This window comes from Enhydra lutris, unplaced genomic scaffold (genome assembly GCF_002288905.1).
Source record: "Enhydra lutris kenyoni isolate GAN:26980312 unplaced genomic scaffold, ASM228890v2 scaffoldscaffold27, whole genome shotgun sequence".
In the NCBI taxonomy this organism is placed as follows: domain Eukaryota; kingdom Metazoa; phylum Chordata; class Mammalia; order Carnivora; family Mustelidae; genus Enhydra; species Enhydra lutris.
The window spans coordinates 7417001-7443853 of NW_019154111.1; the positions used below are offsets into that span (position 1 = coordinate 7417001).

General features: G+C 42.3%; 1 protein-coding gene across 1 annotated transcript in view; it reads left to right on the top strand.

Moving 5' to 3' along the window:
• Nucleotides 1-15318, top strand: part of LOC111151923 (myotrophin) — a 58209-nt gene extending 42891 nt beyond the window's left edge. Inside the window, exon 4 of the mRNA XM_022510129.1 lies at nt 12107-15318. Within this exon, the coding sequence (XP_022365837.1) occupies nt 12107-12193 (87 nt within the window). The 3' untranslated portion in view covers nt 12194-15318. The remainder of the gene's footprint in view (nt 1-12106) is intronic.
• Nucleotides 15319-26853: the final 11535 nt, after the last annotated feature.

Sequence of the window (26853 nt, forward strand, 5' to 3'; positions counted from 1 at the left end):
AGAACCAGCAGCAGCCAGACAGCACAGCAGTCCGTGAAAAGGCCAAGCCTAATCGACGTCCCCTTGTTTTTATCAAAGCAAAACAGACTGTTGAAGTATATATTATTTTGAATTGTAATTTTCTCAGTTGAATAAGGTTTTTTGTTTGGTTGGGTTTTTGCCCTAAAAGATCTCAACCAGGAAATGTGAGGAGTAAAAGGGATATTTAAAAGGTGATAAAAAAAAAATCTATCCTATAGTCTAGAGGTTGGCACACGTTTTATTACAGTCATGTATGACTTTGTGGACGATGTGGTCACTGGAGCTCTAACGCAGCCATGGACAAACTAAAACAAGTACAGGAGTTTGTATGGAATCACAGAAAACCTGAATAGCAAGGCATTCTTGAGAAAGAACAAAGCTGGAGGCGTCATAACCCCTGATTCCAAGATAAATACTCCAAAGCTATAATGAAACACTATGGTACTGTCACAGAAATACACATTCTGTTCAGTGGAACAGAATAGAGTCCAGAAACAAACCCGTGCTTAATATGGTCAATAAACCTATGACTGAGGAGGCAAAATATACAATGAGGAAAAGAAAGTCTCCAAAACATGATGCTGGGAAAACTGCACAATTACAGAAGAGTAAAACTGGACTACTTTCTTACATCAAGTGCACAAAGTAAACCCAAAATGGAGTAAAGACCTGTAAATGGGACTTGAAATTTCCCAGAAAAAAACGTAGTAATCTTTTTTTTTTTTTTTTTTTTTTCTCAAGATTTTATTTGTTTATTTGAGAGAAAGAGAGAGAACATGAGAAGGGAGAGGGTCAGAGGGAGAAGCAGACTCCCTGCCAAGCAGGGAGCCCGATGCGGGACTCGATCCCGGGACTCCAGGATCATGACCTGAGCCGAAGGCAGTCGCTTAACCAACTGAGCTACCCAGGTGCCCTGTAGTAATCTTTTTGACATTGGCCTTAGCAACATTTTTCTAAGGCGAGGGAAACAAAAATAAACTCTTGGAACTACACCAAAATAAAAAGCCTTTGCACAGTCAAAGGCACTATTAACAAAATGAGAAGGCAACCTACCGAAAGAGAGATTTAAAAATTATATATTCAATAAGGGGTTAATATCCAAATTATATAAACATACAGCTTAACACCAAAAACACCCAAATAATCAAATAGACATTTTTCCAAAGAATGCATGTAGATGGCCAGCGGACACATGAAAGGAAGCTCAGTATCACTAATCATTAGAGAAATGTAAAATCAAAACCTCAATGAGATAACAATACCTTATACCAGTCAGAATGGCTAGTATCAGAAAGATAAGGAATAACAAGTGTTGTCAAGGACATGGAAAGAAAATAACTTTTGTGCACCATTGGTGGAAACATAAATTGGTACGGCTATTGTGGAAAATAATATGGAGGTTTCTTAGAAAAATTAAAAATAGAAATACCATATGATCCAATAATTCCACTACTGGGTATTTACCCAGAGGAGACTCAAACATTAATACAGAAAGGTATATGCACTCCTGTGTTTATGACAGCATTATTTACAGTAGCCAAGATATGGAAGCAGTCTACTGTCCATACAGAGATGAATGAATAAAGGATACACACACACACAATGGAATATTAGCCATAAAAAAGAAAGGAATCTTGCCATTTGCAACATGGACAGATGTAGAGGGTATTAATGCTAAGTGAAATCATAGACAAATACCATATGATTTCACTTATATGTGGAATCTAAGAAGCAAAACAAAGCATAAACAGAGCCATAATTACAGAGAACAAACTGGTGGTTGTCAGAGGGGATGGGGCAGGAGGATGGGCAAAATGGGTGAAGGGGAATGGGGGGGTGAGTATAGGCTTCCGGCTATGGAATATATATGTCAGGGGGATGAAAGGTACAGCATAGGAATATCGTATAGAGTTGTCCAGTCACTATGTTGTGTACCTGAAACTTATGTAACATTGTGTGTCAACTGTAGTTGTAAAAAAGCTGCTATGGAGAAAGGACAGGCATGGCTGCATTCCAGTAAAACTTTACTTACAAAAGCAAGCATCTGGGTCATAGTTTGCACACTCCTGTTCTAGCTCACGAATAGTTTGGAATTTATAGCACACATCATTTTAAAACACCAACCCTCAGTGGGAAAGTGATCTTTCCTAAGTGATACAAGTTGAGAATGTTATCTATCATTCTGGGTGCTTTTATTCACCTGTGTTAATACCTATTTGTTGAAAAGTTTTATTATCAGTTAATGGAGCCAAATAAGAGCTTATAAGACAGTGATCTGGAATTTTCCTTGTTTATTACTGATCTTCCTGACTAAAATCTCATCAATAGCATTGTTTCATGAAGACGTTAGTTAGAAGAGAGTTAATCATGAAATGATACTCTTGAATTTTATTATTAGCCAGTGGACTCTCATAAGTCCAAAATTCATTTCTTTCCCACAGCTACATATATTTTAGTATCTTAATTTTCTGAGAGAAAGTTTGCCTGTAGCATTAATACACTGTCATGTTAGGCATTTCCTATAATATTGTTATGATATATATTATCTAAAATATAGCAACATTTCTATATTAATACTAAAATTCCTTATAATTTATGTAATATCTTATAATTTATATAATTGATAATTGGATTTTAAGAAGTATCCTTGTTTCCTAATCCTAAGGAAAACCACTTCTAAATAAACCAGTGTGGTGAAAAGGGAAATATTTAAATGTTTACTTCTATTCCTCTTTCAAAGATGTTGAGTTTACTCTAATTTTGTAGATAGGTAAGCTGAGTCATCTACCCTGGTGTGTGTTCCTTTTTTGTCCCCATGTAAGTACACATCGCTATTAAAAATGACCACTCAGCTTCCTGTGAAAATAAGGATTCTTTTAAATAAACAGAAAAAGTTGTACCCTAGCACGTGAGAATGAAGATCTTGTAAATTGAAGATGTAATCCAAGTTTTTAAAACATGGTAATTACTGTTTTCCTAGATTAACAAACCTACAGCATATTTCAGTTGTTATTATACACGATCATTTGTTACTAGTGGTAATTAGCACCGTAAGCTGTATCTGAGAGGAAGAAAGCCAAAGAAACTGGGCTTTTTTTGTTTTCCATGATTTCTCGGCTTCACTGTGTCAACAAAGTTCCCTCCTTAGCAGGACATGTCTGCTATAACCAAATGACAGATAGGTGACCGCTGGTTGTGCAACACTAATTGTAGTGACTCCTAGCTGTTGCAGACAACTAAGTTGTCTGCTCCTGTTTGAGTAGGACAAATGAGATACCTTCCTCTTATAAAGAGGAAATGAAGCTATTAGTGTTTTATGTACAGTTGGTCTAAAGAGTAAAAAATACTAAACATCAGTTTAAGAAAATTTAGAAGACCATCTTATAACATTGTTTTTGCTAAACATATTGGCATTGTATTTTTAAAATGCAGCAGCCAGTTAATGATAAAAACTGAATACCCCTCTCGAATACCCCTCTCAAATACCAGCATTGTCAAATTTTCAAAGTGTCCGTCGTACAGATTTTGCTGCTGAACGGAGAATCTAATGGATAAGAGCCAAAGATTGGGAAGTCCCCCTTCTCAGCAGAGACAAGTCCGTGCTTGCAGGTAGAACCATTTTTCACTCTAATTACTCCTTGCTCCACCCCCAGTAAAACCTAGACAGCTTTACATACCCTCAAGCACAGATTCTCTGATTGCTCAGAACCCCCGAGTTCTCTTCCATTTCACAGGGGCAAGTCTGGCTTTAAAAATGCTTTAGGACAGATGACTCTCAAAGAATCCAGCAATGCCTTTCTGAATTGCCAGAATTAATACAGCCACAAATTTTACTGCCTCAAATGAAGAAATCAGTTGTTACACTGTTTAATGTTTCCTGAGTCTCATACACAGATATGTCATGGTAAGCTCGTTTTTTTCCCATTTAGATCTTTTAGTCTGGAGTCATTATTGAATAGTTTTTGTCAGGGGTGTATACTGGGGCTCAGCTGCTTCCACACCAAAACCCCCCTACCCCGCCCCACCCAGTTTAGCTCTCAGTTCTGCTTCTTAATAGCTTTTGTGGTTTTGAGCAAGTTCCTTCACATGTAAGCCTGGTGAATGTTCTCTCCCGCAGCACGGAGCCAGCACAGTAGTTCCCCCCACCCCCCCTTCCAGAGTTTCACTTTTCACAGTTTCAGTTACCCTCGCTCAGCCACAGTCCAGATTCAGATGATCCTCCTCCTGACTGTCCGCAGAAGGTCAGTAGTAGCCTGATGCTGTGGCCATGCTGACATCGTTCACCCCTTGCACCTCATTATGTAGGCCCCGATCATCTCATACCACCACCTTTCAAATGAGCAACATGCACCTAACTGTTGCTTTCACTTGAACCCTTAGAGGCACTGTAGGGTTATTAATTGGCTTAATATCATACTGTGTCTCAGGGAATAGGGAGGCTGGAGGAGAGGGAGACAGGGGAAGTGGCCAGTCAGTGGAAATGTCAGAGTGCACACACCGGGTATCGATTAAGTTCCTCATCTGCTATGGGCACAATTCATGGTGCCCCAAAACAGTTACAGTGGGAACATCAGAGATCACAGATCACTCACAGATCACCAAAATAGAAAATGAAAAAAGTTTGAAATATCGCAAGAATTACCAAAATGTGACACAGAGATGTGAAATGAACTAATGCTATTGGAAAAATGGCACTGATAGACTTGTTTGATCCAGGGTTTCCACAAACCTCCCATTTGTTTAAAAAAAAAAAAAAGTATCTGAAGTGCAATAAAGCAAAGCACATTAAAATGAGGTATGCCTGTCCTTGCCACAGAGTAATGTTTTGCATACGTGAGCCTTTCCTTTGTCCTCTCCAGGTTGTGAAAATATGCAGAGAACTGGCTTCTTGTTCTCTTGAATGCCCCAGAATAGGAGTTGACAACCATTTTCTGTAAAAGACCAAATAACAAATATCTTGGGCTTTGCAGGGCACATGGTCTCTGTTACAGCTGCTCAGCTCTGCTGTTGTAGCATGAAAGCAGCCATAAGCAATGTCAAGGGGTGGGGGGGAGGAATGAGATGTCTGTGCTCTGGTAAAATGTTACCAAAACTATGTCTAGCAACAAATGGAATACTTCATAAATATATGTTGAATAGTCTTAGGAATTGGTTATCTATAACAATGTTTTTAGCTTGAAAGTGTTCAACAGTTAACATACTGTATACATAATTGTATAAGGTTCTTCATTTTCCTGTAGGAGGCACAAAAATACTTAAAGTTAATAAATTCTTGAATCTGGGTCTACCCTGATGTTTTTTAGGAGAAAAGCCATAGGTCATTTTTAACTAAAGATAGCATGGAACACAAAATGTATAATCAGAAAGCTCTAGTTTAACTTGCTAACTGACTTTGGGCAAGTTCCTTAACCTCTCTGAGCTTAGAGTTAAATCTCTTATTAAAAAGAGAGAATGGGGCGCCGGCGTGACTCGGTTCCATGTCTGCCTTTGGCTTATGTCATGATCCAGGGTCCTGGGATCAAGTCCTGCATTAGGCTTCCTGCTTGGTAGGGAGTGTGCTTCTCCCCCATTTCTCCTCGCTCTCTCACTCTCTCTTTCTCTCAAAAATAAGTAAATAAAATCTTCAAAATAAAAAAAGAACAGTACCTACTTTACAGGGCTGCTGTGAAGAAAAAATGAGATGATGTATCTGTAGTATTAGATAAAAACTCAAAACTGCTACAAAGAAACCTAACATTCGGTGCATTGAGTATTACATTAGATTCTTTGGGGTACCCAGAAATATTCTTCACTCTATCTCCTGTGTCATTATGTAAATTAAATGTGCTATTAAATCCTATACCAGTAAATAACATTATACAACATGTGTAAATGTAGATATTTGAATAATTTTTTTAATGTTACCGTTTTTAGTAGATTTCAAAATTGAATTGTGTAAGTTCTGTGGTAATGGTAATATTTAAGTGTGTACTCAAACAATTGAAAGTTCCCAGATTCTGAGCACTTTATCATACTACTATGGAACTATAAAGAAATGCCCCAAATCATGAGATAAGGGAGTTCTTAATGAGCAGTTTCTCAAGACTGTTCTAAAATGCATATGAATTAATCCAAAATAAATATTTTGCAGTTAACAGTGATTTGGTATGTATATACATAAGATGGTAGAAAGGTCTTTTTCCTTTTAATGTGATGGGTATATATGATCACTAAGGGTAAGATTGATGTTACTAATATTCCCTTGCACTGTGACCCACGTATGCATTTTTGTTGAGCAACTGTTACACACCAAGCATCATTCTAGGTGTTAAAAGTACAGAGGTGAATATAACAAGACCCCTGCCCTCCTGGAGCCCAGCCTAATTTGGGGGAGACAAGTCTTTTAATATAATTAGACTGGTAACTGCCTAAAGAGAAGTAGAGTTTATCTGTAACAAAAACTCCTCCTACAGTGATTCAACCAAGAAAGTAACTCACAACAAGATGTCTGAGGTTTGTAGTCCAAGGCTGGGCAGCCGGATGTGCTGCGTCATCAACGTCCCACACTCCCTTCTCCATCTTCCCCAGACCTTATGGTCACAAGAGGCCTGCTGAACCTCCAGGCATTGTGTCTGTGTTTTGGGTAGGAACAAGAGGAAAGAGCTAAGAACTCTGTCCTCCTGGGGCTTTACTGAAGAAGGAAAGGCCTCCATGGGAGAGGCCAAATTTGTGTCAGATGGCCATCGGTAGCTCTGTAGGCATCTGGGGATTCAGTTTCTTTCAACCTCTGAAGCAGGGGAGAGCAAAGTCTAGTCTAATAGAGGGAGACAAATACAGAAAGCCAGTGCATTAAAGTGTTGTGATTGCTGTGGCAGTAGTTTCTATGTGACATAGTAAGGATTTGAAGGAAGAAGAGGTCAAGTGTGGTCCTGGAGGTCAAGGGCATGATGTTATAAATAAGGATGCCATTACAACTTCAGGCACCACAATTCATAAAGCAGTTGATACCTGAGCTGAATCTTAGAAACTTGTGTCCAGGAATCTAACAGAATTGTGGGACCATTCTAAACAGAAGCAACAATGATAGAAAAGTCACAGGGACAAAGGCCTTGATGCATTAGGGTAAGATAAAAAATTATTCACAGCTACAACATACACTAGGAAGGATTTAGCAAGAAATATGGCTAGACAGGTAAATAGCAAATTATGCCTCATTTGTCATATTATTTATCTCTATTCTCTTCTGTTAGGATACCATTAAGGTTTTTTGGTAGGTGGGTAGTATGATCAGACTTGGATTTTAACAGACATCACCCAAATAAGTGTACAGAATCTGAACCGAAATGGTGTAAGAAGTGAAAAAAGAGGGGTGCCTGGGTGGCTCAGTCAAATGTCTGCCTTTGGCTGAAGTCATGATCCCAGAATCCTGGGATCAGGCCTGGCATCCGGCTCCCCTCTTAGTAGGGAGTCTGCTTCTCCCTTTGCCCCTCCCCCCACTCTGTGCTCTCTCTTTGCCTAATAAATATTTTTAAAAAGTGAGAAATGATAGGAAATTATTGAATTAGGATTTCTGTATAAAAATCCTGAACTAAGAAAGTAAATGGTAGCAAGGACAGCTGAGAAATGTTAAGAATAGTCTGTTCTAAAGACTTGGTGACTGATTATGTGGGAAGTAAACAAAATTATATGATGTCTGCACATTTCCTGGAAGATAGTGGTATTCTTTACCATGATAGAAAAAAACTGAAAAATGAACACATCTGTAGGAAAAGATTATGGAGGAAGCACATGTAGAGGTGAGCCAGCTTGAGCCAGACGATGAGAACAATAACATAGGAAAAGGGGCCTATTCCCTAAATGGCCTTATGGGATGGAACCACCCTACCAATCTTAATACTCTTGGCACTAGACTATTTGAGAGAATAATTTATATTGTTAGAATGCACATAATTACCCCAAATAATCGACTGTCAGTGCAGTCCCTATCAAAATTCCAGTGGCATTCTCACAGATACAGAAGAAAAAATTCCCAACTTCATATGTGGAACCACAGAAGATTCCAAATAGCCAAAGCAGTCTTGAGAAAGAAAAACAAATTTGGTGGCATCATACTTCATAATTTCAAAACCTAAAGCTTATAGTAATCAAAACAGTAATGTGTTAGCATAAAAACAGACACACACAGGAAATAAATGGGATAGCAGAGAGCACCCAGAAATAAACCCACATGTATATGGTCAACTAGTTTCCTATACAGGAACCAAGAACATACAGTCAGAAAACGGCAGTCTCTTCAATAAATGGTGTTGGGAAAACTGGACAGCTGTCTTACACCTTACATAAAAATCAACTAAAAATGGATTAAAGACTTAAACATAAAACTTGAAAACTGTAGGGGCACCTGGGTGGCTCAGTGGGTTAAAGCCTCTGCCTTCAGCTCGGGTCATGGTCTCAGGGTCCTGGGATCGAGCCCCGCGTCGGGCTCTCTGCTCAGCGGGGAGTTCCCCCCGCCCCTCTGCCTGCCTCTCTGCCTACTTGTGATCGCTCTCTCTCTCTCTCTCTCTGTAAAAAAAAAAAAAAAAAAAAAAAAAACTTGAAAACTGTAATATTCCTAGAAGAAAACGTAGGGGTTAAACTCCTTAACATCTGTGTTGGCTCTGTTTTTTTTAACTTGACACCAAAAGCAAAGGCAAAAAAAGCAAAACTAAGTAGGTGGGACTACCTCAAACAAAAAGCCTTCTGTACAGCAAAGGAAATAACAAAATGAAAAGACAACCAATGGAATGAGAGAAAAGATTTGCAAATCTAGTATATAAGGGGTTAATATCCAAAAATATATAAAGAATTACAACTCAATTGAAGAAGAAACACAATCTGATTAAAATATGGGTAGAGGGGTGAACATTTTTCCAAAGACGACATACAGATGGCCAGCAGGAACGGGTAAAGGTGCTTCCCCAGTCATCAGGGAAATGCAAATCAGAACCACAATGAAATCTCACTTCTCACCTGTTAGAATGGCTATCATCAAAAAGACAAGATACAACAAATGTCGGCAAGGATAGGAAGAAAAGGGAACCCTGTTGGTGAGAATTTAAATTGGTGTAACCACCATGGAAAACAGTATGGAGTTTCCTCAAAAAAATTAAAATAACTTCCGTATGACCCAGCAATTCCACTTCTGGGTATTTATCTGAAGAAAATGAGATCACCATCTTGAGAAGATATCTGCAGCCCCCATGTTCACTGCTGCATTTATTGACAGTAGCCAAAACATCCAAACAACCTAAGTGTCCATCAACAAATGGATAAAGAAAATGTGGTGTATAATACACAATCACGTGTGCACACACACACACACAGGAATATTATTCAGCCATTAAGGAAATTCCGCCATTTGCAGCAACATACATGGATCTTCAGGGCATAGTAAAATAGTGAAATAAGTCCGAGACCAGTACTATATAATCACTTATATGTGGAGTCTTTAAACACACACACACACACACACACCCAGACTCATAGAGTGAGCTGATTGATGGTTGTCAGAAGTGGGGTGTTGGGGAATGGACAAAATGAATGAAGGTGGTCAAAAGATACACACTTACCAGTTGAAAGAGGGAGTTCTGGGGATGTAATACACACCATGGTGACTATAAGAGGTAAAAAAGAATCAAAAGTGTTCTTACAGAACAATATAAAAGTTGATCTTGACAAAATAGAAAAGCTTAAGTGAAGAAGTACAGGGAATGATGGGAAAGTAGAGAAAATATAAAGTAGAGGGATGAGATACTGTCAGAACTGATGGAACAAGAAATATAAATTTAAATGCTAGTTATTTAAACCTCTAAAGAAACAAACGGATATTTTAAATATAAGAAATAGGACAGTCTGGGGAAGAAGGTGGTGGTGAGCTAAAGCCTCATCCATGTGGCAGGAAGTAAGAAGATAATATCCAAAGTTAATAATGCAAATAAACAGGAGTATTATTTAGAGCTATGAAAATAATCACTAGAATTAAAAACAAATGATTAAAAATGCTTTCCTCAAGGAAGGGGTGCAGTCAAATATACTAACTTACATAAGTTTGCTAGTAATTACATTAAGCACTAAAAATCACTTTAATATTCTTATCCACATTAATAAAATTGGTTCATCATTTTCAGAATTGGTTTGACTTTGTTAGATTTATTTCTACATATTTTATTGTTTTTAATGCTATTACAAATGGAACTGTTTTCTCAGTTTCATTTTTGAAATTTGAATATTGAACCTTTTGTCTTATGAAATGCCCCTCTTGGTAGTAATACTGGTTTATCTTTTCTGTTGTCTGAGATAAAGTCACTCTAGTTCTCCTAGGGTTATTAATTTATTTTTAAAAGAAATACCTATATATGCACATTTAGAACAAAAGAGTAGATAAACACTAAAAAAGTATGTGACCTATAGAATTAAGAGTTTTGTGGAGTTCTTTTGTATTTTGAGTTCTGTGGTGTGTCTATTAAAATTAGGGAGAAAAAGTGACTTATGTAAATGAGCTAGATTTTTGTTATTGTTGCTACAAAAGGCAGCAATGACTCTACCAGGTAGAAAAAGCAATTTTTGAAGATATTGGACTAGTCGTAGAACCAACAGGATCGCTGGAGGACTAGGCTCAGAAGAGGGAGGAGCTCCGGCAGCTCCGGGTCTCTAGGTAGCAGAAACTCCTCGGCCATCTCCTCTGGGTCATGCCACAGGAATAAATGAACTGGATTTTTTTCCTTAGTAAGATTCAAAATCCAGAAGTGAGAGTCCTGACTAGGTCAAATAAATCTTTGACACGTTACTGAGGAAAATACATGGCTCTTTCAGTTACATAGTCCTAGGACTCCACACAGTAGGGTCCAAAGAACCCTCAAAATGAAATTAGGATGCTGTTATCAAAAGAAGGGAAATGCATTCTGGCAGCTAAAAAGCAAGCGATCTTCGCTGAAATCTTTAACTTTTTTGTTAGTGCAGAATTATAGTTTCTAATGCTAGTCGTTGTAAAAAGCAGGGATCGAATAAATGGTTTTGAATACAGTGATCCCAGTTACTGTCCCACAGCCCATAGAGGACTTACCCACTGAAGTTCTCTCAGATTTCCACTTGACTAGGATTTCCATGTGTTCCATGAAGCAGTTATATTCAGTAAGAAAATGAGGAAATAAAGGTTTTTATAATCCTATTGAAGAGGACTTTGTAATAATGGAACACTTCCTAAGGTGTCCTCTTCTTGGTTTACCTGATCAGTTTGGTCTTATTCATCAAGACCCAGCTCAAGCACTGCCTCGTTAGAAGCCTTTCTCCCTGACACCCTCCTCTCACACCCCGGTTTGGCTAACAGAGCTCTCATGCATGTGCGTAACACTAGGATTCTCGTCCACCTCTGTCGTATTGGTTCCTTTGTCTCCCACGCTAGCCAGACTTGCAGACTATCTTGTTTTTCTTGGATTTTCCAGCTCCTTACACAGTGTCTACACGTTCACTAAATACTTGTTGAATGAATGACTCTCCCGGAGCACAGGGGTAAGGCATTCTCTGTCTAGAACCCGGCGTGTATAACGACATGGCACATGGCATGTGAGCATGATGAGAAGTTCCATAGGTTAATGGGAGAGTTACACAGCGTTCTTTAGGAACGTGTCTCAAGTAAATGGTTTGTAAGCTCTGAATTGTAGAAATAGACATGTAGTATTTATGCACTCTCCACAAGGTGTTGCAAAGAAGTAATTTTGTCACAGTAATCCTTCCTTTAGCCAAAGTGATTTTCCCCATATTGCACCTAGGGAAACTCTTTTCTAAAGCTTAGTGAATGCATGATAGTAGAAATGAAAGGCAGTCGTTGCCTGTATTATTGGCAAGTTATGTTTGTAGCTTACAGTTTCTGGTGCCTGAAAAATAATCTGGTATTTTCACCACTTAGTCTACAAACTTGCCAGATGTTTGGGGTTTCTTTTCAGTAGAAGGGACCCCATTAGTATAGAGATTCTTGATTCTTGATCTACACATTAGCCTATGCAGATGATGGAGTCTCCGCGTTCCGGCAGACTCATTCAGTATTAATGGCCATTTCCTCTCTTTTCAGGGTGCTGATAAGACCGTGAAAGGTCCAGACGGACTAACTGCCTTTGAAGCCACGGACAACCAGGCGATCAAAGCCCTTCTTCAGTGACGGACGGATGGGCTGACAGCTCTGGAAGAAGGGCTCTCCTGTGGCCTCACACTGCTGCCTGTCTGTCTGTCACTCTCTATCTGCCAGCTTCTTCAGCTAAATACTTTAAGAGGGGTGAGGGGAGAGAGAAATTCATAACAAATCAGACTACCAGAAAAAAACAGTGTTTGGGAAGAGAGGAAAAAAACCGTGATCAGGCTTTTACTCGGATTCCTGATCAAGTCCGCCTCTTTTCCATTTCCAACAAAACATACAGCTTATGCCCAAGGGAGAGCAAAGACAAAACCTACCAGTACCATTTGACCCTTTCAGCTCCCTAGTTAGTTTATTCATGAGATGGTGTCGAGGGTCTGATCCTACCAAGGCCAGCTCTCCGTGCGGGGTAGCCGAAACTGCGCGAGCAGCGGCGGCTGCTGGGACCGAACTCCGGGTGCTGAGATAAGCAATCAGCTCTAGCCTTCTGCCTTAAGACGCACTCTACTGGGGGCCTCCTGGCGTAGTTAAGAGCGCTGCCCGTGGTCGGCGACCAAATCTTCCCTCAGCGACTTTCAGCTTTACATGGGAGCTCAGTTAAGGTGAGGGGGCACACTCCTAAATTCCCGGATGACTCAACTTTGGATTTCCTCTCCCCTTTCACATGGATTTCATGTATCTTTAGATAAAACTGACTAGTTTTATTTATAAAATCTTAAATTTTGGAAGCCTAAAGGAGAATCATTCCAGTGTGCATATTTTTTTCTCCTCTAGATTCAGACGTTTATATAACATTGAAACACTTTCATCCACCTGCTGGTAGTAAAAGGGGATTTAAACTTAGAATCATAGCCATAGCTTGTTAGTATCCTATAGAGAACGGTTGTCTTAGTACCTCTGGATTTTCTTTATTTCTCTTTGAATGGATTGGCCTCGGTTATGTTTGGAGAATCAAGGAACATTCTTTGGAAATCCTCTCTCAGACCCACCTTGGATGCGGATTACTGCATCAGAGCGGTCATTGGGGTGAGATTTACGATCTGGACAAACTGAGCCCTGTCCCTTCAAAAGTATGCTCATTACCAGGTTTCCCCACCTTGTCAGTCGGCTTCTGCTGAACATATGCCAGCCCACCTGCATAACAGATCCTTTGTTTCTTTACTAAACCATGCATCGCATTTAATGTGACCCCTTCAAAACGTATTCTGTGTTCCTAAAAATACAGGGCCCTACAGTGGGTGTTCCGACCTGCAGGAAATACTCAGACACGTGTTCAGATGTTCATTTCGTGAGCAGTACAACGAATTAAAACATACACCCTTAAATTTGCTATCTCGCATTTGAAATATTGACTCCTTTGACTTGCCATCCATAAAAGCTTGCTAAAAATGTTAGGGTTTTTCCTTAGCCAAATCATGCAATAATTGAATGTACCTCAAATTTTTAAAGGGGGGGGTTGGGTTAGGGGCTTGTATTCAGATTATGGATAACAAAGAATTATGATTTTGTAAGGCAATGTAGCATTCTAAAGCAGGGTTAAACTAGTATCAAGAGTAGCCAGCTAATAACAAATTTGAGTGATTGGTTGCTGATCGGTTGTTAGGGTGGGTGTGTGCGTGTGTGCGCGCGTGTGTGCATGTGTATTTTTCCCCATGAAACTTTTTTTTTTTTAAATCTTGTGGCTTTTTGCTTACAGCTAGCCTAACCCTGTAATTTTCCTGCATCCAAGAAAAGAATCCTAAAATAGCGGCTTAAATACTTCGATATATTTGGCTAATTCTGCTGTCTTAATACAGCTTATTAGAGTTGGATTAGAAGTCTGCAAACGGACTTCATCACACGACTGAATGGAAGAGCGATCCTCATGAAGATGGAGGGCATTTTATCGGTCTGTACTTTGGGAGCAACAAGGTGTTTCAGTACCTTCGTTTTCACCTCTTGGCATAATGCTGTTGACAAGGCTTGGGTTTTACCCGCTCTGGTTGTTACCTTTCCTTTCTAGCCGCTGTGCTGCGGGTGGCTGTTGCAGAGAGTGCGCGGTGCCCGTCATTCCTAAACCTGGTCTGCTTTGCTCAGTCACCCAGCGTAGAAAGCACGTGGTTCTTTGTACAGTTCATCCTGCTGTTCGTGTCGCAGTAGGGGCTCCTTCGCCTTCCCTCTTCTTTCTCAGCCATTTCGTAAGCCCCGTAACCCCGGGGCGACTGCTTGAGAAAATAACGGAAACATAGAATAGACTGGCCGACGTGGTTTACACTTTTTTTTTTAACTAGGTTATTTATAATGTATTTCTGAACCACTTGGCAGAGAAATTCGCAACACTTAATGTTCATTTTTTGAGTAAAGGAAGCTAAAAACAGGTCTGCTTTTGGTACTACGTGCATTAGTGAAAGGTTAAGTAAGTTTTGTTCTCCGCTGAATATTTAACATCTCAGAAGAAATCTTGCATGTTCTGTAGTTTTTGTATTAAGTCAGTCATTTTGTATGCACTATATCAAGTAAAAACAGGTGGTTTACCTGTTTACATTAGTATCCTAACAAACTCCCCTCCCTGCCTTGCAGCTTCAGACTGGTATCTAAGTAGACTTAGAGTTCAAACACAGCACCCGACAATACCCAAGTCACCCTTCTATGCGTAGCTCACCTTCTACACCCAGCGGGGCACAAAGGAGAGGTAGGCGGGTACAGTGTGTGCAGGCTGCAAGTAAGGCCCTTTACTCGTTGATTTCTTTCCCCCCAAATAATGGATCTTAAATCTAGATGTACCGACTTTTTTTTTTTCCTAAAACTTCAACTGAGCTGCTCTTTACTTCCTTGCAATATTGTGTACTCGGTTGTGTATAGAAGAAGCTGGTGAGAGTGCCCTCCTACCTAAGCAATTGCAGTGTTTTGCATGCAAAATTTTAAGAATTTAAATTGTCCTGATTCTATTTCGTAAATGGAGAAACAATCATATCTTTCTAAGCAGTACTGAAGGAAGACTAGTGCTTTGTGCATTTTGATATATTTGAGTTCATTTTTCCCATCATGTAATACTTTTGACACAGTTGGGTTTCTCATATGATCCTAGTTCATGTACATCCGAATGCTAAATAATACTGTGTTTCAGTTTTGTGTTGCAAGAACAAATGGAATAAACTTGAATTGTGCTACAAGGAACGAGTTGGCAGCTTTTCCTCCCTCAGCTCGGGGCCTTCCTTTCCAAGCCCTCCTCTCACCCTCAACCCAGCCTGTGATTGAGTCCAACTTTGGTATCATCCATATTCCCCCTCGTAACCCCCTGATGCTAGAAAAAAGTGGAAAGAAATAAGACAGGAAAGATTTAATTGAAATAAACTGCTCTTCCGCATCTGGAAGCTTTGGTCCTGTAGCAGTCTCCTGACGCAGACTGGCTCACTTACAAAATGTTCGGCAACCCTGACTAGCCAGCATGTCCTCGAGCATCCGGGCCAGAGTCATGGGCAGCCGCTCAGATCTTTCCTGTGCTCACGGAGGTTGCCACACATCCCAGGGTTTGCCAGACCTACTTGACCATGAGCGCTCTCTTAGCATATACTCCTCAGAACAAATGGTCTGATTTAACATTAAATCACTTTGAACCTCAAAATCTGAACAAGATTATATTCAGCTTGGTTCTGTTGTAATCTTGTCAACAACCTAAGACGACCGTGTATTTTTCCTTTGAAATCGCCAGTGAATAATAACAATAAGTGCAGGTGCTCAAAGGCAGCAAACGCCATCTTCCAGGACCTTCCTCTTGCCAACTGAGGTGTAAGCATGGGACACCCTGTAGGGGTAGATGTGAGCATTCACAGATTTTTTGATCAATGAAACCTTAAGCATCAGGGGTGCCTGGATGGCTTACTTCGTAAGTGTCTGACTCTTGGTTTCAGCTCAGGTCATGACCTCAGGGGCCTGGGATCCAGCCCACATCCAGCTCCACACTCACTGGGGAGTCAGCTTGAGATTCTCACCCTCTCCCTCTGCCCCTTGCCCCTGCTTGCACGCACTCTAAGATAAATGTTAAAAAAAAAAAGAAGTGGGGTCCATCTAAGTGTTTAAATCTAGTTAAATATGTGTAAAAGGGAACAGGGCATCTTCTGTAATCACTGAAGAACAGACCAGCATTAGTCAAGGGAAGCGTACATCTAGACAAAAAGCACTTAAGAGTTACTGTGAAAACCTGCAGTTAGACACCAGCAACCACAGGACTGCGATGCAACAGAGTAGATGAGATGGTTACAGGATTCTTTTTTTCCTTCTATGAGACCAGGGGTTCCTAAAATGTCCCTGGCCTAGCCACGTCACTGCCACCTGAGGACTTGATTGAGGTGCCCCATCCAGGCCAACCAAATCGCAACGTGGGCTGAGCCCATGAGCCCACGGTGTAACTAACCCTCTGGGACATTCTGATGCACACTCGAGTTTGAGGACTACTGTGAGAGACCATTAGAGTCTAAAAACCTGCAAATGGGACATCATCGAGGTTGGCTTCCTAGAGATGAAGTAAAGGGAAGCCTTTAACACGGGAGATGCCGCAAAATTGAACACCCAAGAAAATCTTAAGATGAGCCTCAAAGTTAGGCACTGGGCAAAAGAAGCGAAGGGAAGATGTAACAACTGGTCCAAAGAGACAATGCTTGTGAGAATGACCCTTTGTTATTAGGGGTTTTTCCCTGCAGGATGTCCTGTCAAATGCTGTGGGTAGTATTTCCACAGGAGCCTAGGGTTAGGTCCCCATGGCCAAGTTGCTTGAGCCCTTCCCAAGTCCTTTCCTTGAATCCCACAGGGGTGAGGAGGCATGCGAGGAATTTGGGAAGATAGGACATGAGTCTTCTTATCTTGTGCCTGACTCATTGCAGATCACTGGGATTGCTCCAGTCACTTACCTGGATCCCTGCTGGTTTCTGCCTGTCCATCCTACAGCAGGAGAGAGCCACACTGGGAGGCCAGTTCCTGCTGTCTCCACTGCCCACCCCCCAACCCCGTGCTGGTGTTAGTGCTGTGAATGTGGATCCTTCTCTGCGGTGGGACCACCATGGGCTCAGAAACTGCCACCTGCCTGTCACCTCACCGTGCTCTGTTTAGGATCAACTCTTCTGCCCAGATAATAGCCCGATCATCACATATCAGCCATAGGATACTTCCCTCCAAGGCTCTTATTTCATTGAAATAATAACTAACTGCTTGAGAATAAAATACATCAGCAGCTTTTATAGTACCTGCCCCTTGGTGGACATTCACCATATTTGTTCAAATAGGACAGAAGCTTTGTTTTCCGTAAATCAGGATAAAGGATCGCTGTTACGTCCATGGGACTACACCTGTCACTGTACACAAACGGCCCTGTAGCATTGTAAGTACTACTGGGACCACAAACCCCAATCAATGAAGTAAAGACAAATACCACAGTCACAATGTCGCATGGAGGAGTGCTGACCATGGGGTCAAATGCAGGCCACCGAGCCATTGTGGCATATACCAAACACAGCTCTCAATAGAGCAGCAAAACAAAGCACATTCTGGCCACCCTGGCAACTTCTGAGCCTTCAGCAGCTGCCGCGGCAGGGACGACCTTATCTACACAGTTGATCTAGAACGACGGGTCACATGTCTAGCGACATCCACAGTCACACCTCTTAGGACACAAAGGAAAATAATGCATCGACAATTCCTGATCACTGGGTGCTGGTTTTGAGGATACTACTAGATCACTAGAATCTTTTTTTGTTTAAGCCACGATGTTTTCCTAAGCTTTTAGTAACAAATCTGATGATGTGTTACGTAGCTGTAGGTCCCTGGCTGACCTCTAATACTGTTCCATCTCCGGTGGCTGGCTACCAAGTCGCTCTGTGTACTCAGAGCGAGGCTACCTTTACCACTGAATTTCTTAATTAACACTTACTGGGTGCAAGTTAGGAGCTAGGCATTGTGCCGAGGACTTTTTACCACAGGACCTTATCCAATATTCACAATCATCGTTTTAAAAAGGGAGACGAAGAAATGTTCAAGAACTTGCTCACAGCCAGTCAGTAGCTCAGAGCAGTAAAAGTTAGTTCTGATCTGAGTGTCCCAACTCCTTCAAATTAAGTGAAAGTAAAAGGTGTTCTCACCCAGACACCCAAAACCAATGCTCAGACCTACTGCCTTGGCAGAACACTGCCCTGGTCCATGGAGGACACTGTGTGGCACTGGCGCGGTCATTCTCAACAGTGGGTGTCCAGAACTAACTTCACATGACCGAAGAAGCATTGCCCCGTCCCCCAGCCCTGGGCACCTGCCACTCTGCTCTCTGCTCCTGGGAGTCTACTTGAGTTTCCACATACGAGTGAGGCCATGCAGTATTTGTCCTTTGTCTGGCTTAATTCACTTAGCAGGATACTCTAAAGGCCTAGTGATGTTGGTGCATATGGTGCGATTTCCTATTCCAAGGCTGAATAATAGGACATCATAGGTCTATAACATTTTCTTTATCTGTGCATCGACATTTAAGAGGTTTCCCTATGCCGGCTCCTGGGAATAACACTGAAGTGAACACGAGAATGCAGACAGATCTCTTTAAGATCTAGATCTCAACTCCTTTGGATATACACCCAGAAATAGGATTGCCAGTGTCCCAAGCCCACCTTAGAGGCGTACGTCAGTGGTGTCTTTCCACAAGGTCAGCTTTATTCAATCATAAAGGTTGACTATAATTATCAAACAGGTTTAGGATTCTAAACTCAATAACCTACAACTTGGCTTCATACATGTCACACAAAGCACAATACAAAGTCACACAACGAAGAAGGTAACAGGGAGGTATAAGAAGTGAAAGCAGCAAACTCCCAAGTCCGTCCACGAGCGGGCAGTTGAGAGGAGAACTCGGTCCAGTCTCTGGAGAACTCGTCAGCTCTCAGCACTGACGGCTAATTCCGTCCAACAGTGGAGGACCTTTCTTTTCTTTTCTTTTTTTAAGATTTTATTTATTTGACAGAGATCACAAGTAGGCAGAGAGGCAGGCAGAGAGAGAGAGGAGGAAGCAGGCTCCCTGCCAAGCAGAGAGCCCAATGCGGGGCTTGATCCCAGGACCCTGAGATCATGACCTGAGCCGAAGGCAGAGGCTGAACCCACTGAGCCACTCCGGCGCCCCTGGAGGACATGTCTTTATCATGGTCAGGACCTACTGGGCAGAGCCCTAAGTAGCAGCTGCCTTTTCAGTGTGGTCAGATATGGGAGAGTCTGAGTCGAGAGTCTGACAGTCTGACAATATGTTACTTCGGCTGCAAAAGTCATCCCTTTTTAAGGGCGTTTCATCAGTCTTGGGCCTTCGCAGGTCTCTTCTGGTTCTCTCGATCACCAGCTCTCAGTTCTTCTAAGCTGTCTTGGCTTGGATGCCTATACCCGTTCTGGCAGCCATCAGCCTCTGCAGGTTTCCGTGATAACTGGTCTAGCTGCTCTGGCCCTGGCTGCTTCCATCACTGCTTGACAAGAATCACCGCCTGACATGAGTGACTCCATCTTGCTCTCTCTGGATGGATTAAACATTAACTCTAGTTTTGGTGTTTTGAGAAACCTCCCTGTTGTTTTCCATAGTGGCCACACTAATTTACATCCCCACCAACAACTTGGACAACACAAGCTCCCTTTTCTCCACTTCCTTGCCAACACTTCTCCATTGTTGTTGGTTTTTTGTTTGTTTTTTTTGTTTGTTTAAATAAGAGCCAACCTAACATATAGGAGGCAATAATTCATTGTGATTCAGGTTTGCATTTCCCTGAGGATTAGTGATATCGAACATGTTTCCATATCCCTGATGGCTATTGGTAGGTCTTCTTGGAAAGGAAGGTCTTTTGGGCTGTTGAGTTATAGGAGTTCATTATGTTTTGGATATTAACTCCTTATCAGATAAATGGTCTGCAAATATTTTCTCCCATTCCATAGGTTGCCTTTTCATTTTGTTGACAATTACCTTTGCTGTGCAGAAACTTTTTAGTTTGATGTGATCCCACTTTATTTTTGCTTATGTCTACACGTTTGGTGTCCAATCCAATATCAGCAGCTTTTCCCTGTTTTTGTCTATGGGTTTTATTGTTTCAGGGTTTATATTTAAGTCTTTAATCCATTTTGAATCAATTTTTCAATAACGGTCTAATTTCATTATTTTTCATGTGGATATCCAATTTTCCCAATACCTTTTAACAAAGAGACATTTATCCCCATTGAGTATTCTTGGCCCCTTTGTCAATATTAATTGACTGTATACGTGAGGGTTATTTCTGGCTCTCTGTTCTGTTCCACCGGTCTGTATGTTATTATACCAATATCATAATGCTGATTGCTATAGCTTTGCAATATCTCTTAAAATCAGGGAGTATGATACCTCCAGTTTTGTTTTTCTTACTCAAAACTGTTTTGGCTGTACAGGGTCTTTGGTGGCTCCCAGTGAATTTTAGAGTGTTTTCCTATTTCTACAAAAAGATCATTGGGATTTTGTTAAGCATTGCATTGAGTCTATGTACCGCTTTGAGAAACATAGTCCCCATTTTAACAATATTAATTCTTCTAATCCATGAACATGAGATGTCCTTCCATTTGTGTTATTTTTTCTGTCAATTTCTTATATTTTTTAGTAGACAACTCTGTCACCTCCTTGGTTAAGTATCATCTTCCTTTGATACTATTGTAAATGGATTTGTTTTCAGTTTTCTCTTTGCAGAGTTGTTAGAAATGCAACTGATTTTTGTATCCAGGGACTTACTGAGTTTTAGGTCTAACAAGTTCTTATAACTATACCGCAACACTATGAACCTGGAAACTGTCCTATACCTATGCTTATCAAAAAAAATTACCATTTAAGGGAGTTAGGGTTTCAGGATATTTTGATATTTCAGCATTTTAACTGAGCATTTACTATGATCTGGGCACCATTCTAAGTATTTTCGTGGACCACAATGTTTAATCTTCCTAAAAACCCTATGAAGTAGGACTATCATCATCCCTATTGTCAGATGAAAAAACTAAAGCTCAGAGAAGTTAAGTAATTTTACTATGGTCCCACAGCCAGTGAGTGTTAGAGCAGGGCTTCAACTCAGGCAGTCGGACTGAAGTCTGTACTCGATACCTTATTATGTTGCCTCTCCAACTTTCACTGAACCAAATCATGACATTTTAGTCAATTAACACAGTTCTTAAAAAGATACATAGAAAACAGTTTATGGATTTAGGATTTTAAACAATCAGGTAGAAAATATTATGTAACATGCACTCATCAATAACTTTTCATGATGAAATCAAATTCTACAAAGATGACATTTAATTTTCAAGTTTGAGAAGCAGCGATATTTGAGTGTAACATACATGAAATACATATTGAGTATAACATACATTTTTGGGGGGGGGCAGTCTAAGAGATTAGGATACAGAACAAGAGTCAGCAACCTACAGTCCATAGCCAAACCTAGCCCACCACCTGTTTTTGTAGATAAAGTTTTCTTGGAGCGTAGCCATTCCTGTTCATTTGCTTATCACATATGGCTGCCTCCACACTTCAAGGACGGAGCACAGCAGCTGCAGAGCCTATATGACTACAAAGCCTAAAATATTTACTCTATGGTCCTTCACAGAAAATATTTGCCAACGCCGGTCATAGAGGTTTAAGTGACCTAGATTGAGAAACACCCACGGTGAAAACACCTTTGGACCTAGTTCTAGAGTGATGAGCAGAGTCAGGAGGGAATGTAATGTGTTTGTTGAAGCAAATGAAAAGCTGAGCCCATCAGTAAGGCACCTCATTACAGCTGTGGGGAGACGGTTACGGTAACCACGCCCAGTGACTCACGCCTCCCAGTATGGGTGCTCTAGGGTAACCCATCTCTGCACAGGGTCTTGAGCTTGGCCATGTGACTTGCTGGGGCCAAATGGGCCAAATGTGAAACCAACAGAAGTTAAACATGTACTTCCTCATCGGGGTTTGGATCTCAGCAGGAGAAAGATGAACTCTTCAGGAGAGGCCACATGGAGAACAGATGTATCCCAGCCTGCAGGCCCAGCTAACCACCGCCCGTGACTGAGGCCATCTGGGCCGCCACCTCCATTAGGAGTGATACCAGGGGAGACCAGCAAAACCCCGCTAGCTAAACCCAGTCCAAGCTGCAGAACTGTGAACAAACAGTGGTGCTTTTAACCCATTAGGTTCTGGGTGTTGTTGAGTTTTTTGGTTTGTTTGGTGTTTTGTTTTTTTTTTAACGCAGAGTACATACTGGCAATAACACCCTAGCCGAAGGGCATCAGGAACCAGTGGCGTCCCCTAGGGATGAGAAATTACGTCTGAAAATCAAAGGGAAAGTGATCATACACTCATACACACACTCATACACACACACACACACACACACACGAAATATCAAACGCCATTAAGGACCCAAGATTGCCTTTTCTTTCAAACCCCTGAAATGAAGGAGAATAGATTAAAAGACAAAAATCTTTGCCTTTTTAGGGAAGGTTAGATGCTGTAAATAATAAACTCTCCTCTTTCTAGAGAATCTTTATTCCCTTCTGTCTTCGGAGACAGAAAAGGAATCGCTCCCATCCCTGCAGGGCGTCTTTTCACCTTTCGGAGGAGTCAAAGCCTAGTGGGGATTTACAGGTATGAGCCAGATCCCCGAGCCAAATTAGGCACAGCAAGGCGGAGAAGCAAGCTGTGGTTTAAGTAGTGTGTGGGGGAAGGGGCACCAGGCGGGCAGGGGGAGGCTGGAAAGACAGGGCAGCGCAGAACAAAGGGGAGCCACAAGGGCAAAGACCCTCACCAGAGATTCCCCTGGCAAACTGCAGGGTGAGCCAGCCCTGGCTTCCTGCCCCAGATGAAGGCCAGGAGGGCCCTCAGTGCTGGCCAGCGGCGGGGGGCGGGGGGGGGGGGGGCTGCTGACGCCTGCACCCGGGGCAGGAGCCTCTCACACTTCAGACTTCCACTTCATGCAAGCACGCGCTCTCAACCAAGACCTGGGAAATCCTGTGAAAGCAGCCCTCCCGAGATACATGCCAGCCTCGAGCCCAAAACTGCCTCGGAGAACTCTAGAAGCTAAAGAGTGCCTCTGAAGGGAGGGGAAGGTTGCAGGTCTGAAGAAGGAGGGACAAGGTCACGTGGGATGTAACTAACAAAGGAGACAAAACGTCCACTACAAAAGCAACTGGGGCCATTTCAGCTCAGAATGAAATTCATGAAGGGAGGTAGTGAGGCTCGTTCTCCAAACTGTGAGCTCATTCATTCAGTCAACAAGTATTTATAGCCTCAAGGTGTGCGGCACTGTTGTGGGCCCTGCAGACAGGACAGGACTCCTGCCCAACTAGGGCTTACAGCCCGTGAGGGGAGAAAAACCAAACAGTAACAAGAACGTGAAGTCTAGGGGCGCCTGGGTGGCTCAATCATTGGGTGTTTGCCTTTGGCTCAGGTCATGATCCCAGGGTCCAGGGATCAAGCCCCACATCGGGCTCCCTGCTGGGTGGGAAGCCTGCTTCCCCCTCTCCCACTCCCCCTGCTTATGTTCCCTCTATCCCTATGTCTTTCTCTGTCAAATAAATAAATAAAATCTTAAAAAAAATAAAAAATAACGCGAAGTCTACTCCTAACAAGATCATGACATGTCCTGATGGGTGCCGGAAGGAAAGAAGCAAGCGGGCTGAGAGCACATATGGGGTGTGGGGGAGATCAGGAGGGGGCCTCCTTGCTCCGGCGGGGCAAGCACCTGTGTCGTGCTCAGGTCTGTGTCCCTCCCAGCGTTTGTGCATTTGAGTGAAGTGTTTTGGCTTCGGGTCAGCAAAGCTCCACGCTGTTAGACTTCTCCCACTTTTCACTCTATGGTCTTGTGTGACGCTGATGCAGGCTAAGACATGGTGGGGGAGGGGCACCCGCAGCATGGAGACCAGAGTAGATGCTGAGCAGGCCCTCCAGGGGACTCACCGGGTTCCCTGCTAAGGACTCGGCAGGCAGGGACAAGGAACAATGCTCCAATGCCATCTCAGCATAGGAATATTTCCTACCCTAGAGCCAGCAGCCTGGTCCCCCATACACTGAAGGGTTCTGCTCCAGAGTGCCCTAGATCAGCCTAATGGGACCACTCAGGAGACAGAGCCCGGCTTTCTCTGTAAGGAGCTAATAATGCTGGCCATTTCTGGGGGAGGACGACCAGGCTTTGCTCACTTTACAAAGCAGGAACATGGTCCCTAGGCTTTATCACCCCGAGGAGGATGGGGTTTATCACCCCGAGGAGGATTGGGGTTTCTAACATCTGCTCCTCACACGAAGCAGAGAAGCTCTGGAGATTTGCTTTTCATCTTTTTCTTACTCTCCCTTTTTTCCTGAGTGTACCATTACATAACAGCACTAGATCATCTCCGTTCAGTAGCTAGGAGTTTAAATCTTGTTTCATGTCATTATTAGCAATTCTTTTCATAATGATAGCAATGCATAAAAACCCCAATTGAAACCTGGACATCAGACACCCAGTTGCCACAAGTAAATGAACTGTTTGCTCCAAACGTTTCACTGTGGTTTGATGGCACAGAGGGGGGGGGGGGGGAAGAGGAGTCCCTCTCTGAGGATAACCAGACCCGACACAAATGTTTTGGTTGTGTGCCCCTGTGGATTATCTTTTTAAAGTTTAAACTCCCTCATTTCAGAATGTGCAAAGGGTAGGACTTTAAAGGGCATCTTCCTGATCAAATCTAATACCTTTGGCCCAGAACTTTCATTTGATTAAATTTCACTTCTTGAGATACTGACTCCTGAGTGTCAAATACATGATTTAATATGCTTGCTAAATTATGGAGTGTTGAACAAAGGGAAAGGATTTTTTTTTTTTCTCTTGCCACCGTTATTTATTTGGGTTAAAGTTTGCCTTCTGCTTCCTGGTGTATGTTAAGAAATAATTATGTGAGAGTTGTGTCACATCATGAATCAACCTGACCGTCTTTTCCGCCAAAACTTGCACCTCTACTTTTGGCGTCCCTCTCTTTGAGGTTGTCCTCTCTTTGCTAAGAAGAAATAGATGCTTTCATAAGCCTGTGGGCTAATTTTGTCAAGGGGAAGGTGAGGAAGCAGGTTCCTAATATAGGTTCAGGGGCTGCACAAGGTTGAACTTAAGCTGACCACGGGAGAGTAGCACTTCCTTTTTTCTCATTGTGTTCCGTTCTGCCTGCACTGAGAGACAGTAGTTCTGAGCCTTCAGGTAAACTTGTACTCTAGATGAATTTGTCCAAGTTTCTTGTGTCCACATTTGCCTGAGCTGAAATTTTTTCCCAGGATCCAGAAACACTTCTGACACTAACCACCAATCTCTTGTATCCATAAGTCAGTCCATCCAATGAAAATTGAATTAAAGGGTCCTCATTGCTCCCTCTGCTTCCTCCCCCAATGCTTAACCATCTCATAAGATTCAATTAAGACCTCCCCGGCCTCCCCCAACCAATGCAGCAGCACAGGAGAGCCAGATTTAAACCAGGTTGACTAATGGAGTCAAAAACACCAATGGGTAATCAGGCCAGAAGAAAAGCATGGAGAACACAGATACAGCACCAATATTGCAACACAAAGCGGTTATGAAATGATTCAAGTATTTGAAGACAGACATTGTTCTAAGCAAGCAGTAGTTCTGGGTATTAGATCAGAAAACATCCTGCTTCCAGTCCCAACTGGGAGGCTTCCAGAAGTATGGCGGCACGAACAAGATACTGTGGAACTAAGAGTTTTAGCCCAGCTTGGTGGAGTCCTTCTGTATCCTGACTCCTTAAGCAGATTTATCTCCTACTTGAGAATTATCCCAAAAAGCCCAGCACGCCATCAACACAAGGGGCCTCGGATTTCTTTATTACCACAGGGCTCTTGATGGTATTGGAGACAGGAGTTGCACACAACCAGAATTCCCAACACAGATGCTCAACATCAGAACAAGAACAAAAGTGGGTCAGGGGTACAGGCAGTAAAGTCAAGGGCACCAGGAGCGGCCCCCCCCCGCCCATCCCCCACCCCCGCGGGGAAAGGACTCCCAGATCCACACCTTTCCTGAAACCTCATTCAAACCCTGAGTCCTTCTCTCCAACTACCTTCTGCACCCAAAACTAAACCCACCATCTGCACTGCCCACCCACCTCCACAAAGAAAACATTTCTTTCCTTCCAAATATAAAGTGCATTACAATGGATTAATTGAACATATGCCACAACACCATTCTTTCAATCATGGAGATTTGAAACCCAGTCAGACTTGCTGGGTTACACACTGTTTCATCCTCTCCTGCTGTCATTTCTTCTATTAAAAGCCTCCTTGGCCAAGCTGGACCCTCCATTCACACTACTGCCCCCCGTTACGGATTGAATCATGTCCCCAAAGAGGTATCTCAAAGTGCTAACCCCCCAGTACCTCAGAATGTGACTTTCTCTGGAAATAGGATTGCAGATGCCAGTAGTTCAGAGGAGGTCATACTGGAGTAAAAATGGGCCCTTGATGTCACATAGCCGGTGTCCTTAGAATGTGAGGACAGAGGCAGAGATCAGAGTGACACAACACCAAGCCACAAAGTGCCAAGGACAGATGGCCACCAACCGAAGCTCAGAAGAGGCAAGGAGGGTTCCACCCAGAGTCTCAGAGAGCATGTGGCCCCACGGACACCTCGATGGCTGACCTCCATCTCCAGAGCCCTGAGACAATGAATGTC